Source organism: Centroberyx gerrardi, chromosome 6 (assembly GCF_048128805.1).
Source record: "Centroberyx gerrardi isolate f3 chromosome 6, fCenGer3.hap1.cur.20231027, whole genome shotgun sequence".
In the NCBI taxonomy this organism is placed as follows: Eukaryota; Metazoa; Chordata; class Actinopteri; order Beryciformes; family Berycidae; genus Centroberyx; species Centroberyx gerrardi.
In genome coordinates, this window is record NC_136002.1 from 34,518,556 (window position 1) to 34,533,454 (window position 14,899).

Below are 14,899 nucleotides of genomic sequence, written 5' to 3' on the forward strand. Positions count from 1 at the left end.
AGTGTGTCTTGTGTCACAGTGTGTCTTGTGTCACGTTGTGTCACCGTGTGTCTTGTGTTACGGTGTGTCACAGTGTGTCTTGTGTCACGGTGTGTCACAGTGTGTCTTGTGTCACGGTGTGTCACAGTGTGTCTTGTTGTGTCACGGTGTGTCACGGTGTGTCTTGTTGTGTCACGGTGTGTCTTGTTGTGTCACGTTGTGTCACAGTGTGTCTTGTGTCACAGTGTGTCTTGTGTCACGTTGTGTCACCGTGTGTCTTGTGTTACGGTGTGTCACAGTGTGTCTTGTTGTGTCACGGTGTGTTACGGTGTGTCTTGTTGTGTCACAGTGTGTCACAGTGTGTCTTGTTGTGTCACGGTGTGTCTTGTTGTGTCACGTTGTGTCACAGTGTGTCTTGTGTCACAGTGTGTCTTGTGTCACGTTGTGTCACCGTGTGTCTTGTGTTACGGTGTGTCACAGTGTGTCTTGTTGTGTCACGGTGTGTCTTGTTGTGTCACGTTGTGTCACAGTGTGTCTTGTGTCACAGTGTGTCTTGTGTCACGTTGTGTCACCGTGTGTCTTGTGTTACGGTGTGTCACAGTGTGTCTTGTTGTGTCACGGTGTGTCACGGTGTGTCTTGTTGTGTCACGGTGTGTCTTGTGTCATGGTGTCACGGTGTGTCACGGTGTGTCACGTTGTGTCACGTTGTGTCTTGGTGTGTCACAGTGTGTCTTGTGTCACGTGTCACGGTGTGTCTTGTGTCATGGTGTCACGGTGTGTCACGGTGTGTCATGGTGTGTCACGTTGTGTCACGGTGTGTCTTGTGTCACGTTGTGTCACGGTGTGTCACTGTGTGTCACAGTGTGTCTTGTTGTGTCACGTGTCACGGTGTGTCTTGTGTCATGGTGTCATGTTGCGTCATGTTGTGTCACGTTGTGTCACGGTGTGTCACGTTGTGTCACGGTGTGTCACATTGTGCCATGGTGGGTTGTGTTCCTACCTTTAAGCCCGGTGTATCCTGGGAAGCCAGGTACACCAGAAGCTCCAGTGCATCCTTGGTCTCCCTGCAAACAGACAGGCAATTTAATTTAATCACAGAGTCCATCTGGAAGCTTCTCTGTTCACTTTTATCAGAAGATCGTCTCCCCAAGACGACTTGGGAAAAACTTTCTCCACAAGGACACACAGCCAGAGAAAGAGAGGAAGCTGATGGTCTCTCTATCGCTGACCTGAAACATCACTGGTCTGGTTTCAGTCTACTCCACTTCAGTCCAGTCCAGTTTAGTTTACTTTGGTGAACACGTTTATAACCATTTATCTCAAAATAAGGTTATTGCACTTTAGTGGAAAGCCTTTAATTGATTTCCACTCTAATTTGGTTTATGTTATTATAGTCTGGTCTAGTTTAGTTTAATCTATTCTAGACTTGTGTAGTCCAGTCTATTTTAGTCTAGTCCAGTTTAATCAAGTTTAGTGTACTTTAGTTTAGTCCAAGATAGTCTAGTCTTGCTTGGTCTAGTTTGGTCTAGTTTAGTCCAGTGTAGTCTAGTTCAGTCTAGTTTAGTTTGGTATAATTTAGTCTAGTTTAGTTTAGTCTAGTTTAGTGTAATTTGGACTAGTTTAGTCTAGTTTAGTTTAGTCCAGTTTGGTCTAGTTTAGTCTAGTCTAGTTTAGTCTAGTTTGGTCTCGTTTGGTCTAGTTTAGTTTATTCTAGTTTGGTCTAGTCTAGTTTAGTTTGGTCTAGATTTGTCCAGTCTTACTGGATCTCCTGTCTCTCCAGGAAAGCCCATGATGCCTCTGGGTCCTGCAGGTCCCGGCGATCCTGAAGCTCCAGGTTTCCCAGAAGCCCCTGGGGGCCCCCTGGGGCCCAGGATGCCCGGGGGCCCGTTAACACCTGGAGAGCCCGGCCTGCCTCTGGCCCCTCCCGTGCCTTTACCTCCTGTGGAGAAAGTTGTTTAATGGTTTATTGAAGAACAGGTTGACATGAATTCTGTTCCAGCCGGTTCAGACACTCACTGCTTCACACAGAGCAGGAGAGGATCATGGGAAATCGAGGTTCTGCATAACCCACAGGAAACGATTTGAGGGAATGAAAAACCCAACAATGTTCAATGCTAGTTTTTCATGATCTTTCTGTTGCTTCTATCTCCACAGTAATTTGGAAAACCTTGTGATCTTCTGTTGCTGCAGCTTCTATAAACTGATACTCAGCTGTGAAACCATTTGACCATTTAGTTTTTTAGTTTCCTGCTTATTCTGCTGCATTCATGTCCGTCGGATCGACTTGACAGCTCAAAACGACTTGAAAGTTGTTTAAACTCGTTTGAAGTCAGGACTCCATGTTTGTAGTTTTCTGTAGACTTTGGTTTCTCCTGATCAGCTTCTTCTGTCTTAACTCACATGAAACATCTGACTGACATCTGAGTATTTTCTGTAGTATTTACTGTCTGAAAGCAGAGTGAACAGTATTTTCTGTAGTATTTACTGTCTGAAAGCAGAGTGAACAGTATTTTCTGTAGTATTTACTGTCTGAAAGCAGAGTGAACAGTATTTTCTGTAGTATTTACTGTCTGAAAGCAGAGTGAACAGTATTTTCTGTAGTATTTACTGTCTGAAAGCAGAGTGAACAGTATTTTCTGTACTATTTGCCGAACAGTATTTCTAGCAGAAACCTTATATTTCTGTCTTTCCCAGAATTCTCCTGCGACCCTCCTGGTCGGGTCACGACCCCGCTGTTTCCTGTATGACATCACACACTGTGACTGGTTCTCTATGGTAGCATAGCAACAGTTGCTAGGTAGCACTCTGACCTCGTGGTCCGGTGAAGCCGTTGAGGCCGGGGGGGGCGGGCGTGCCGCTCTCTCCTTTGATGAAGACACCGACGGTTTCTCCTGGAGGCCCCGGGGCCCCGCGGCTGCCTGCAGGGAGAGAGGCACCATCTGTAGTATCTACTGTCTGTACTGCAGTACCTACTGTCTGTACTGCAGTACCTACTGTCCGTACTGCAGTACCTACTGTCTGTACTGCAGTACCTACTGTCCGTACTGCAGTACCTACTGTCTGTGCTATTGTCCGTACTGCAGTATCTACTGTCTGTACTGCAGTATCTACTGTCTGTACTGCAGTATCTACTGTCCGTACTGCAGTACCTACTGTCTGTACTGCAGTATCTACTGTCCGTACTGCAGTACCTACTGTCTGTACTGCAGTATCTACTGTCCGTACTGCAGTACCTACTGTCCGTACTGCAGTACCTACTGTCCGTACTGCAGTACCTACTGTCTGTGCTATTGTCCGTACTGCAGTATCTACTGTCTGTGCTATTGTCCGTACTGCAGTATCTACTGTCTGTACTGCAGTATCTACTGTCCGTACTGCAGTATCTACTGTCTGTACTGCAGTATCTACTGTCCGTACTGCAGTACCTACTGTCTGTACTGCAGTATCTACTGTCCGTACTGCAGTACCTACTGTCCGTACTGCAGTACCTACTGTCCGTACTGCAGTACCTACTGTCTGTACTGCAGTGCCTACTGTCTGTACTATTGTCCGTACTGCAGTATCTACAGTCCATACTGCAGTAGCTACTGTCCGTACTGCAGTATCTACTGTCTGTACTGCAGTATCTACGGTCCATACTGCAGTACCGTAAATCCTCTAATAGTGGCCTGTAGTCAATTAAAAGCCGGGTCTCCGATAATGGCCGGGGGCGTGGTCGACACGAACAAATAAAGGCCGGCCTCAAATACAGGCCAGGGAAAAAAGCAAAGGAAACAAGACTGGGTCAAAACCTAGTATATGGCTGCACCGTGTCCATCTCCTCTCTCCGCCGCTGTCCTCTCCACCGCGCTCCTGGTCGGTGATCCGGCCGAAATCTCAGCTAGCTAGCTAGTTAGCTTCAGTTAGCTTCAGTTAGCTTCAGCTTACATGCAAACAACGGTGGATACCGGTAAACTCCTGGTGCCTGTTTGTAACTGTAGTTTGTAGTAACGTACAAGTGCCACAAGACGGCTCGGCCGGCGGAAGTCTCTGGAGCGTGCCGTCGTCGATTACCGTAATTATCGTAATGCATTGCAGTAACAAAAAAACGGCTACCTAACGTACCCCGACAGAAGCAGATCAGAAAACAAGGAGGCTTCGTACTAAAATATGAGCAAATATACTTATCAAACAGAGGGAATTAGAAATAAAGGCCTGTCTCTAATATAAGCCTGCTTCCAATAAAGGCCTGGTACCCTCTGCAGTTGAGGTAAATAAAGGCCCGGGCCAATATTAGAGGATTTACGGTATCTACTTTCCGTACTGCAGTATCTACTGTCCATACTGCAGGATCTACTGTCTGTACTGCAGTACCTACTGTCTGTACTGCAGTACCTACTGTCTGTACTATTGTCCGTACTGCAGTATCTACTGTCCATATCTACTGTCCGTACTGCAGTACCTACTGTCCGTACTGCAGTACCTACTGTCCGTACTGCAGTATCTACTATCCGTACTGCAGTATCTTATAGCATACAACTGTACTGTAGGACTGTAGTACTAATGTAGTACTGATTTATCTTGTAAGCCACATTGTAACTGTCATCATTCTCATTCTTACTCTTATTCTTATTACATCAGTGTATTTGGATATTGTCATTACTGTTATACTTCTCCTCTTGGGTCCACAGGGTTTGGTACTACAGTACTGTAGGAGTACTGCAGTACTAGTTGTACTAGTAGTATCATGCAGCCTTTACCTTTCTCTCCTTTCTGTCCGTCACACCCAGGCGCTCCGGCTCGTCCGTCAAACCCTGTCTCACCCTTGGTCCCCAGGGGGCCGGGTGGTCCGCTGGACCCCGGGGGCCCGGGGGGCCCGTCTCTACCTGAGGGCCCCTTCACACCTGGAGACAGAGGTAGATCACATGACATCGCCTCAGAAAACACATCTGTCATCCATCATTCTGGGTGCTGTGACCTCTGAACCTTGACCTCCTTACTATTGGTTGGTTGTAATCAAAGATAATGGAGAAGGAGGGAGGAGCCAATTTTGACCAATAGAAACTCTTGTCCACTAAAGTGGAAACATGTAGGGGCGAGGAATATCTCTCCAACAGAAGAACACCTGTCTAAAACTCACATATTAATGAGTTTTATGAAATTTTTTTTTTTTTTAAACTTAGTTATACTAACATAGTTGACAGTTTCCTTTACAAGGGGTTACAATTTTTGTAGAGTTTTATATATCTGAACAATTCAACATGAAAATATGTATAAAAATAAATCAAAACAAATTGAATAATAATAACAATAGTGAAAATAACCAACGTAAATAACACAAACATATCAAAACAAAACTAAACATGGGTTATATACAAGTTCACCTTACACAGACATACATATTCAGTCCAATATACATAGGAAAATATCCATATTATTTATCAAAAAATAAAATTTATCAGAAAATAAAATTTCCTGTTTATTTTGTCTCACTTTAAAGAAGACACAGTAAACTACCTCAGATCATCACCTGCAGTCCAGTTCCTTACTAAGTATATGTTCGTTCAGTTACCAATCCCAATGTTCCCCAATTGCCTCCATTAGTGGTGTCCATCTTTTTATAAAAATTTCTCTCTGTAGTCTTAGCATATATGTAATTTTTTCCATTGTGCAAATGCTTCTTAGAATTGTTAACCACTCATCATAGGTGGGGGGGTCCTTTTTAAGCCATCTTATTGTAATTGCTTTCTTTGCTGAATATAAAGAATATAAAGCTTCTTACCTGTAGATATCTAAAAAATTCTGTTCTTGATAAATTAAAATCTGCTCTTAATGATGCTCAAATGATTTGAAGTTGTTATTACTGAATAACTGATGTACAAAATGGAGATGAGTTTTATGAGTTTTAATGAGTAATTATATACATGTGTGAAAGAGGAGTACTTGCTACACAAAGTTGTGTCTGGATCTCTGCCGCCGCCCACAGCTAACCATGACCAGTTTTGGGTTGAAACAGTCGGGTGTAATGTTGGTGATGTGGATCAGCATTAGAAACACACATCATCACACAGCAGTAGGATAGAATTCATCGTCTTTGTAAGCCGAGCTGTGAGAGAGACCGGCCTGTAACTGGAAGCTCACAGGTTTGATCCCAGCAGCAGCCATGTGTCCTGTTGAAGTTTCACCTGAGATCATCGGCTAAAAGACTAGGATGACCTCACCTTTCTGTCCCTCAAGTCCTGGTTGTCCTGGGTCTCCAGAGGGGCCGGGGGGGCCCTGGGGGCCCGGGTACCCAGGGAAGCCCGGAGAGCCCGGTTTACCATCAGGGCCTTGGGAGCCGATGCCTGGGAGACCGTCCTCTCCGGTCAATCCTTTTTCCCCCGGACGTCCTGAGAAACGAGTGATGAGATCACAGTCTGACTGTTTACCATCTGACTGTTTTTCATTTGCACTGAACTGAATTAAACTGAATTAGCCTGAATTGAAGTGAATGAAGTGAACTGAGTGTTTACCTCGGGGCCCCATGTTACCCAGAGGGCCGCGGGGCCCCTGAGGGCCGGTCCCTCCTGCATCACAGTGGTCTGGTCTGGGGCCGGGGGGACCGGCTTTGCCCAGGGCCCCATCCTGCCCTCTTGGGCCCCTGGCCCCGGGGCCGCCGGACAGTCCTGGGATTCCTGGAGGATCAGAGGAGAGAAGTGAACTCAGCGGCTCGTCGCTCTGCTCTCCTCCATGGTTAGAGAATCTGTGCAGACCATTTACCTGTTATCCCCTCTGCGCCGGGGGGGCCGGGCACTCCTTTAGGTCCATGAGGGCCCGGGGGCCCCGTGAAGCCGACGGGTCCCGGGGGCCCGATGTCCGAGTCCCCGGCCGGTCCCTTCAGTCCCGGGGCCCCTGGGAGACCCGGAGAGCCTGGGAGACACAACTTGGGTCAATTCTGGGTTGCTTCTATTTCATTCATTCATTCATTCATTTGTTTCTCTACCTGCTTAGTCCTACTCTAGGTCATGGGGGCTGGAGCCTATCCCAGCATGCACTGGGTGGGACCCTATCCCAGCATGCACTGGCAGGAAGGATAAAATCCCCCTGGACCACTTTCTATTTCTAATATTCAAATGTTTGGTTATCAAACTGAATATGAGGCAGCTTTTCTTCTTTTGTCAAACGTCAGCAACAGATAGTACCAACATGGCCACACACACACACACACACACACACACAGTGCAGTACCTGGCTCTCCATCGTAGCTGGGGCCCTCAGCTCCTTCCTCTCCTGGATCTCCAACAAAGCCTGGAGCTCCTGGAGGAGGAGGAAAAGGAGGAGGAAGAGGAAGAGGAGGAGGACGAAGAAGAGGAGGAGGAAGAGGAGGAGGAGAAGAGGAGGAAAAGGAAGAGGAGGAAGAGGAGGAAAAGGAAGAGGAGGAGGAAGAGGAGGAGAAGAGGAGGAAGAGGACAAAGAAGAGGAGGAGGAAGAGGAGGAGGAAGGGTTAGCTGTCTGTTCTCAGTGTCTCCCTCCACTCAGATGGATTACTGCTGCAGCGCAGGAGGTTTGTGTATCAATCTGTCAAGAGCATGGTGGCAGGTGGGCAACATTTCATCCAGGACCCACACTGACGATGATGAGGTGCGCATGCATCCTTCAAATTCCAGTGTGCAGATGGAACAACACACCTGTCCTGTTGCCTTCAGATGGAACAACACACCTGTCCTGCTGCCTTCAGATGGAACAACACACCTGTCTTGTTGCCTTCAGATGGAACAACACACCTGTCCTGCTGCCTTCAGATGGAACAACACACCTGTCCTGCTGCCTTCAGATGGAACAACACACCTGTCCTGCTGCCTTCAGATGGAACAACACACCTGTCCTGCTGCCTTCAGATGGAACAACACACCTGTCCTGCTGCCTTCAGATGGAACAACACACCTGTCCTGCTGCCTTCAGATGGAACAACACACCTGTCCTGCTGCCTTCAGATGGAACAACACACCTGTCCTGCTGCCTTCAGATGGAACAACACACCTGTCCTGCTGCCTTCAGATGGAACAACACACCTGTCCTGCTGCCTTCAGATGGAACAACACACCTGTCCTGTTGCCTTCAGAAGGCTGGAGGACTTTAATCAGCTGAAAGGGAGGAGCCTCATTCTTCCTGATGCTGGTGAGACTCAGGCTCTGTCCACACCTACATGGATATTTCTGAAAACGCATTTTTTCCTCCTCTGTTTTCAAAAAACTTTCTGTCCACACCAACAGTGTGAAAAAAATCTCTCCGTACACGAGAACGCAAAAACGATTTAAACTGCTAAGATGTCATTATTTCCTATGGAAGGATTCTGCGCTCACCGACGGCTGCGCGGCGGATCGCGGATTCTTCCACCGCAGTTGGTCGCGCAAAGAGCTTGAGCGGATAAGATCCACGCTCACTTGTCACAAGAGGACGACTCAGCGCTACTTTGGTTGCCTGGCAACAAACTGAGCACTCCGCTTCATTTCTGCCACTTTTTTCAAAAGCGGGCAGATCACGGATTTCAAGCAGAAGAGTAAAGTAGAGAAGTACAGCGAGGTTGACTTGTAAACACGTCATCAAACCAACAGTACTGACCACAAGTAAACAAACTTGTGGTCCGCCATGCTCGTAGGTTCCTGACGTGAGTGGCATGTATTCACGCCAGGCGGGGAGTGTTTTGTTACAATTGTTAAGTTAATATAAGCTAGAAGTCTTGTTTACCTTTTTTCTAAGTAATTTTCATGTGTTTCTGTATTACGTCGTGGTCACTTTAAGAATCTCAGGAAGGTAGTAACAAGAAATCACCTTTAACCTGTCATGTGACCAGTAATCAGGAAGTAAGTGCACATGGCACAGAGAACTGCTGTTCTCAGAGCTGCATCTTCATTAAAGACGCGGTCCCACGCTTCATGTTCCTCAGCACAATCAAAAGCATCATCAACTGGGTCCGCTGCAGCCAGGGCAAGAGCGAGAGCAGAAGCAGCAAGGGCACGTCTTTCCTACGCCGAAGAGGAAATAAGCCTAAAGCTAGAAAAAGCTAAGTTAGAAGCATCTATAGAGATGCTTAATTATAAAATGAATTGAATTTGGATTCCAGTCCTTTGGAAGCCACACGATGCACCGAACAATATGTTATCGACCAAGCCAAATCACAAGAGACAGAAGCCCAGCTATTTGATGACGGTGTCCCAACAAAAAGGGAGCCAAGCCCCAGCTACAGAATTCCAGCTTCAAATCTCAAATCTGAAGCCAACCCATTCTTTCCAGACCAAACCAATACTGCTTCCCATCATATGCGTGGCCACAATACAGCTTCTCAATCACCCCATCTTACCTCACAGCAGCCTTACATCTATGAAGATGACATGTTGATGGGACACGCAGTTAGGTTTGATAACTACAATCCTACTCCTGAACAGGATCTCAGGCCTCAAAACAACAATGGTCGTCCTGCTCCTATACCCTATCCCATATCTCCAAACTCCAATAATGACAACTCGAACATAAACGACTTTGTAAGATACTTGTGGCAACAGGCTTACTTCAATTTAATGACAGACCTCAGAACTACAGAGCCTGGAAACGTTCTTTTCAGAATGCAACCAGAGGTTTAGACTTGACACCAAGTGAAGAGATGGATCTTCTGTTTAAGTGGCTCGGCAAAGAGTCGGCAGAACATGTCGAACAGATAAGAGCAATACACATCAATCATCCAGCAGCAGGATTGGCAATGATATGGGACAGACTTGAACAATGTTACGGCTCAGCAGAAGTGATAGAAGATGCTCTGTTCAAACGTATCGACACCTTTCCAAAAATAACAAACCGAGATTATTCTAAACTAACAAAGTTGAGCGATCTTCTAATGGAACTCCAGTCAGCCAAAGCTGAAGGAGACCTACGCTGCCTCTCTTTCCTTGACATAGCAAGAGGCGTCAACCCAATTGTACAGAAGCTCCCATTTGGTCTGCAGGAAAAGTGGGCGTCAGTTGGTGCATCCTACAAGCGGCAATATCACATTCCATATCCTCCCTTTGCCTACTTTGTAGACTTTGTTAACCAGGAAGCCAGCATTAAAAATGATCCAAGCTTTATCTTTGCCTCTCACACAGACATGGCTCCCAGGACCGAAAGAGCAGCTTGGAAGCCAAACAGACAGCGAGAAGTCTCTGTTCACAAAACAGAGATATTTCCCAAAGCCGTCTCTGATCGTAGCGGGCCCTCAAAGAAATCTGATGACTGTGACAAACTGTGTCCCATTCATAAAAAAACGCACCCTCTACATAAATGCCGTGCATTCAGAGAAAAGCCCATCGAAGATCGTAAGACATTCTTAAAAGAGAATGTCTGCTTTAAATGCTGTGCTTCGTCATCACATATCGCAAAGAACTGTAAATTTAATGTTCGATGTTATGAATGTAAAAGTGAAAGACACCACACAGCGCTTCACCCCGGACCCGCACCCTGGATCGAAGGGACGGACCCTGCTCCAGAGCACGGTGGGGAGGAGGATATCTCACCACAACCCCATGTCACCACCCAATGCACAGAAGTCTGTGGCGGAGATGTGACAGACCGATCCTGCTCTAACATATGCCTTGTATACGTATATCCAGCTGGCCACAGAGACAAAGCAGTGAAGCTGTACGTGATTCTGGATGAGCAGAGCAACAGATCTCTAGTTCGTTTGCAGTTCTTCAAAGTCTTCAATGACCAAAGTCCAAGTGCTCCTTACTCATTGAAAACGTGTGCTGGAGTAAAGGAGTCGGCAGGAAGAAGGGCCAGTGGCTACAACGTGGAATCTCTGGATGGGACTGTCAGCATCCCACTACCCAGCCTCATAGAATGTGATGACATTCCAAATAACAGAGATGAGATTCCAACTCCCAACGTGGCTCTTCATCATGCACAACTAAAGTCAGTCGCGCATCTCATCCCAGACATCGACCCACAGGCCCCAATTATGCTTCTCTTAGGTCGGGATATTATCAGAGTTCATAAGGTCCGCAAACAGGTGAATGGCCCACACAACCTACCTTATGCTCAGAAGTTGGATCTGGGATGGGTCATCGTAGGCAATGTATGTCTAGGCAGCGTCCACAAACCGCTAACAGTCAGCGCCTTCTACATGAACACCATGGAGTGAGAACGCCCTACTCTCTTTGATCCGTGCCCTAACGTGTTCCATGTAAAGAAAAAATACAGCAACATCCGGGTCACAAATCAACCCCCAACACATTCTGAGGAGATATCAAACTGTGATGCTGACCACCTAGGATGTACTGTGTTTAAGCAGACAAAAGAAGACAACAAGATGGCTCCCTCTATTCAGGACGCTTCCTTCATGAAAATAATGGAAGAAGGACTACAGAAAGATGCAAACAACAGTTGGGTAGCACCATTACCCTTTAAGTGCCCACATCAACGGCTCCCCAACAACAGGCCCCAGGCACTGAATCGTCTCAAGTCTCTCAGGTGCAACTTTGAGAGGAAGCCTGAAATGATAGACCACTTCCTCATCTTCATGGATAAGATATTTAAAAATGGTCACGCTGAGTTAGCCCCTCCTCTCAGTGAGGAAGAAGAACAGTGGTACTTGCCACTATTTAGTGTGTACCATCTGAAGAAACCAAAACAAATTTGAGTGGTGTTCGAATCCAGCGCCCAGTGCAATGATGTGTCACTCAATGACGTGCTGTTAACTGGGCCTGACCTGAACAACACGCTGCTTGGGGTACTGATGCGCTTTAGAAAGGAAGCAATTGCCTTTACAGCGGACATAGAACAGATGTTCTATTGTTTTTTGGTAAGGGAAGATGATAGAAACTTCCTACGTTTTCTTTGGTTTCAAGACAATGACCTCTCCAAAGACATTGTGGAGTATCGTATCCACGTCCACGTCTTTGGCAATAGCCCTTCACCCGCAGTGGCTATTTATGGCCTGCACCAGTCTGTTCAGGCCAGCGAGCTCCACGTCGACCCTGACGTTAAACATTTTGTGATGCGCGACTTCTATGTAGATGATGGTTTGAAGTCCCTGCCTACAATCGAAGCTGCTGTCAGCCTGTTAAAAAAGACAGGATGTTCTCTCCAAATCAAAGGCTGCATAAAATCGCAGCAAACAACAAAGAGGTCATGGAGGCCTTTCCGGGTGAAGATCATGCAAGTAACCTTAAAGACCTGGACCTTGATGCGGACACACTGCCAATGCAGTGCAGTCTTGGACTCAATTGGGACCTTCTCAATTGGTTTCCACTTCAGTGTCTCCGATGAGACAAAACCCTACACTCGACGGGGTGTCTTATCTACGATCAATAGCCTCTATGATCCTCTAGGGTTTGTAGCGCCGGTTACGATACTAAGCAAGGCTATTCTGAGAGAACTCACTGCTGAGAACGGTGACTGGGACTCGCCGTTGCCCCAAGAAATGGAGGAAGCATGGACGTCTTGGAGAGCTTCTTTGAAAGAACTGTCCCATCTTTCTATCTCCAGACCCTACACTACAACTTCACCCTCAGCAGCTGTCAGAAGAGAATTGTGCGTCTTTTCTGACACGTCAACCTAGCTATCGCTGCAGTGGCATATCTAAAAGTCACTGACGCTGCTGGAAATAACCATGAGGGATTTGTAATGGGCAAAGCCAAGCTGACCCCCCGTCCTGAGCAAACAATACTGAGACTAGAACTTTGCGCAGCTGTGCTTGCGGTGGAGTTAGCAGACCTAATCTCAGCAGAACTAGACTTTCAGCTCGATGCTACAACCTTCCACTCAGACAGCAAGGTAGTCCTGGGCTACATTTCTAATGAAACCAGGCGCTTTTACGTATATGTAAGTAACCGGGTACTACGTATCCGAAGGTCCTCCTGTCCAGATCAATGGTGCTACGTGCCAACAGATCAGAACCCTGTGGACCATGCTACACGTTCTGTCACTGCAGGCCATTTGACAGATACCAACTGGCTCAGTGGACCCAAATCTCTGCGCATACCGGAGACGAGTATCTCTGAGAGCACCTACGATCTTGTAGATCCGAGTTCAGACCCAGACATCCGTCCTCTAGTGTCCACTTTGAGCACTACAACATCATCCAAGCAGCTTGGTTCCCAACGATTCTTAAAGTTCTCTTCCTGGAAGTCACTAACTCGTGCCATTACTCGCCTCGTACACATAGCCCGTCTTTTCAACACAACCTTGATGAAGAACAGCCCTTGTAAGGGCTGGCATTACTGCAAAACAGAATACACTGTTGAGGAGTCCGATCAAGCTTCGGATATCATCATTCAAGCAGTACAGGAGAGTCAGAGGCCGCCTCCACAATTCAAACCTTGATCAGAGTGAAAAGACTCCATTGATTATTCCTGGCAAACATCACGTTGCAGCTTTGCTCGTGAAGCATCACCACGAACAGATCCACCATCAAGGTCGTCTCTTTATAGAAGGGGCTATCCGTACAGCTGGCTTTTGGATAGTTGGTGGCAAGAGAAAAGTGAGCAGCATCATCCACCAATGTATAACCTGCAGAAGGCTTAGAGCTCCACTTACCATTCAAAAGATGGCCAGTCTTCCAGCAGATCGTCTCTCGATCCTCCCTTTACAAATGTTGGGCTAGACGTGTTTAGCCCTTGGAGTGTCTCTTCACGTCGGACAAGAGGAGGCCTTTCACACAGTAAACGGTGGGTTGTAATCTTTACGTGTATGAGCGTAAGAGCGGTTCATATTAAAGTAATAGAATCCCTTGACACATCAAGCTTCATCAACGCACTTAGGCACTTTCTTGCTGTGCGTGGTCCTGTCAAACATATCCATTCGGACCGTGGCACCAACTTTGTTGGTGCCTGCAAGGAGTTGAAGATACCTTCAAACATTGACAACACAACTGTGAAGACTTACCTGTCAGACCAAGGTTGCTCTTGGACCTTCAACCCTCCGCACGCTTCTCATTTTGGTGGAACATGGGAAAGAATGATTGGTCTTGCAAGGAGAATCCTGGACTCCATGTTCCTCCAGCTGAAAAACAAACTTACCCATGAAGTGCTGGTGACTTTCATGGCAGAGGTAGCAGCCATTATCAATGGCAGGCCTCTTGTTCCTGTGACAAATGACTCTGATGACTCATTTATACTCACCCCAGCTGCTCTTCTCACACAAAAGGTGAACATTCTTTCTGCTCCTACCAGCGAGTTTGGAGTTTCAGACCTCTACAAGCACCAGTGGCGGCAGTTTCAGCACCTGTCCAACACCTTCTGGGACAGATGGCGGAAGCAATTCCTCCCAACACTACAGGCATGCAAGAAGTGGCAGTCCATTCATCCAAACGTCAACCCAGGAAGTGTTGTTCTCCTCAAGGACAGCCAAGTACCAAGAAATGAATGGCCTCTTGGACTGGTAACACAGACCTTCCCTAGCAAAGACGGGAAGGTGCGCAAGGTTGAGGTAAAGGTCACTAGAACAAGAGGGACTAAACTCTTTCTTAGGCCTGTTACAGAGATAGTGCTTCTTCTCCCCCCAGAAGCCTAGTTAGGTGAACTGTCTTGGATTTGTTGAGTGGCGTGTATTCACGCCAGGCAGGGAGTGTTTTGTTACAATTGTTAAGTTAATATAAGCTAGAAGTCTTGTTTACCTTTTTTTCTAAGTAATTTTCATGTGTTTCTGTATTACGTCGTGGTCACGTTAAGAATCTCAGGAAGGTAGTAACAAGAAATCACCTTTAACCTGTCATGTGACCAGTAATCAGGAAGTAAGTGCGCATGGCACAGAGAACTGCTGTTTTCGTTGCATCTGAACCGAATCCAGTGAAATCTGCATACATCTTATGCCTTTGGTAGCATCGTTGGTATGTATTGATTTGTTTTATTGTTATCTATAATCGCAGATCATTATTTTTGTGACAATGTTGAGTTTTTGTGAAGTTTGATGCAAGAAGTCCACCGAGTTC

General features: G+C 46.6%; 1 protein-coding gene across 1 annotated transcript in view; it reads right to left on the reverse strand.

Annotated features, from left to right (window-relative positions):
• Positions 1–14,899, reverse strand: part of col4a4 (collagen, type IV, alpha 4) — a 60,152-nt gene that overhangs the window by 28,344 nt on the left and 16,909 nt on the right. Inside the window, exons 11-18 of the mRNA XM_071896359.2 lie at positions 7,186–7,254; positions 6,718–6,867; positions 6,471–6,632; positions 6,180–6,347; positions 4,719–4,862; positions 2,790–2,897; positions 1,740–1,918; positions 980–1,043 (exon numbers count right to left, since the gene is read on the reverse strand). Of these exons, the coding sequence (XP_071752460.2) occupies positions 980–1,043; positions 1,740–1,918; positions 2,790–2,897; positions 4,719–4,862; positions 6,180–6,347; positions 6,471–6,632; positions 6,718–6,867; positions 7,186–7,254 (1,044 nt within the window). The remainder of the gene's footprint in view (positions 1–979; positions 1,044–1,739; positions 1,919–2,789; positions 2,898–4,718; positions 4,863–6,179; positions 6,348–6,470; positions 6,633–6,717; positions 6,868–7,185; positions 7,255–14,899) is intronic.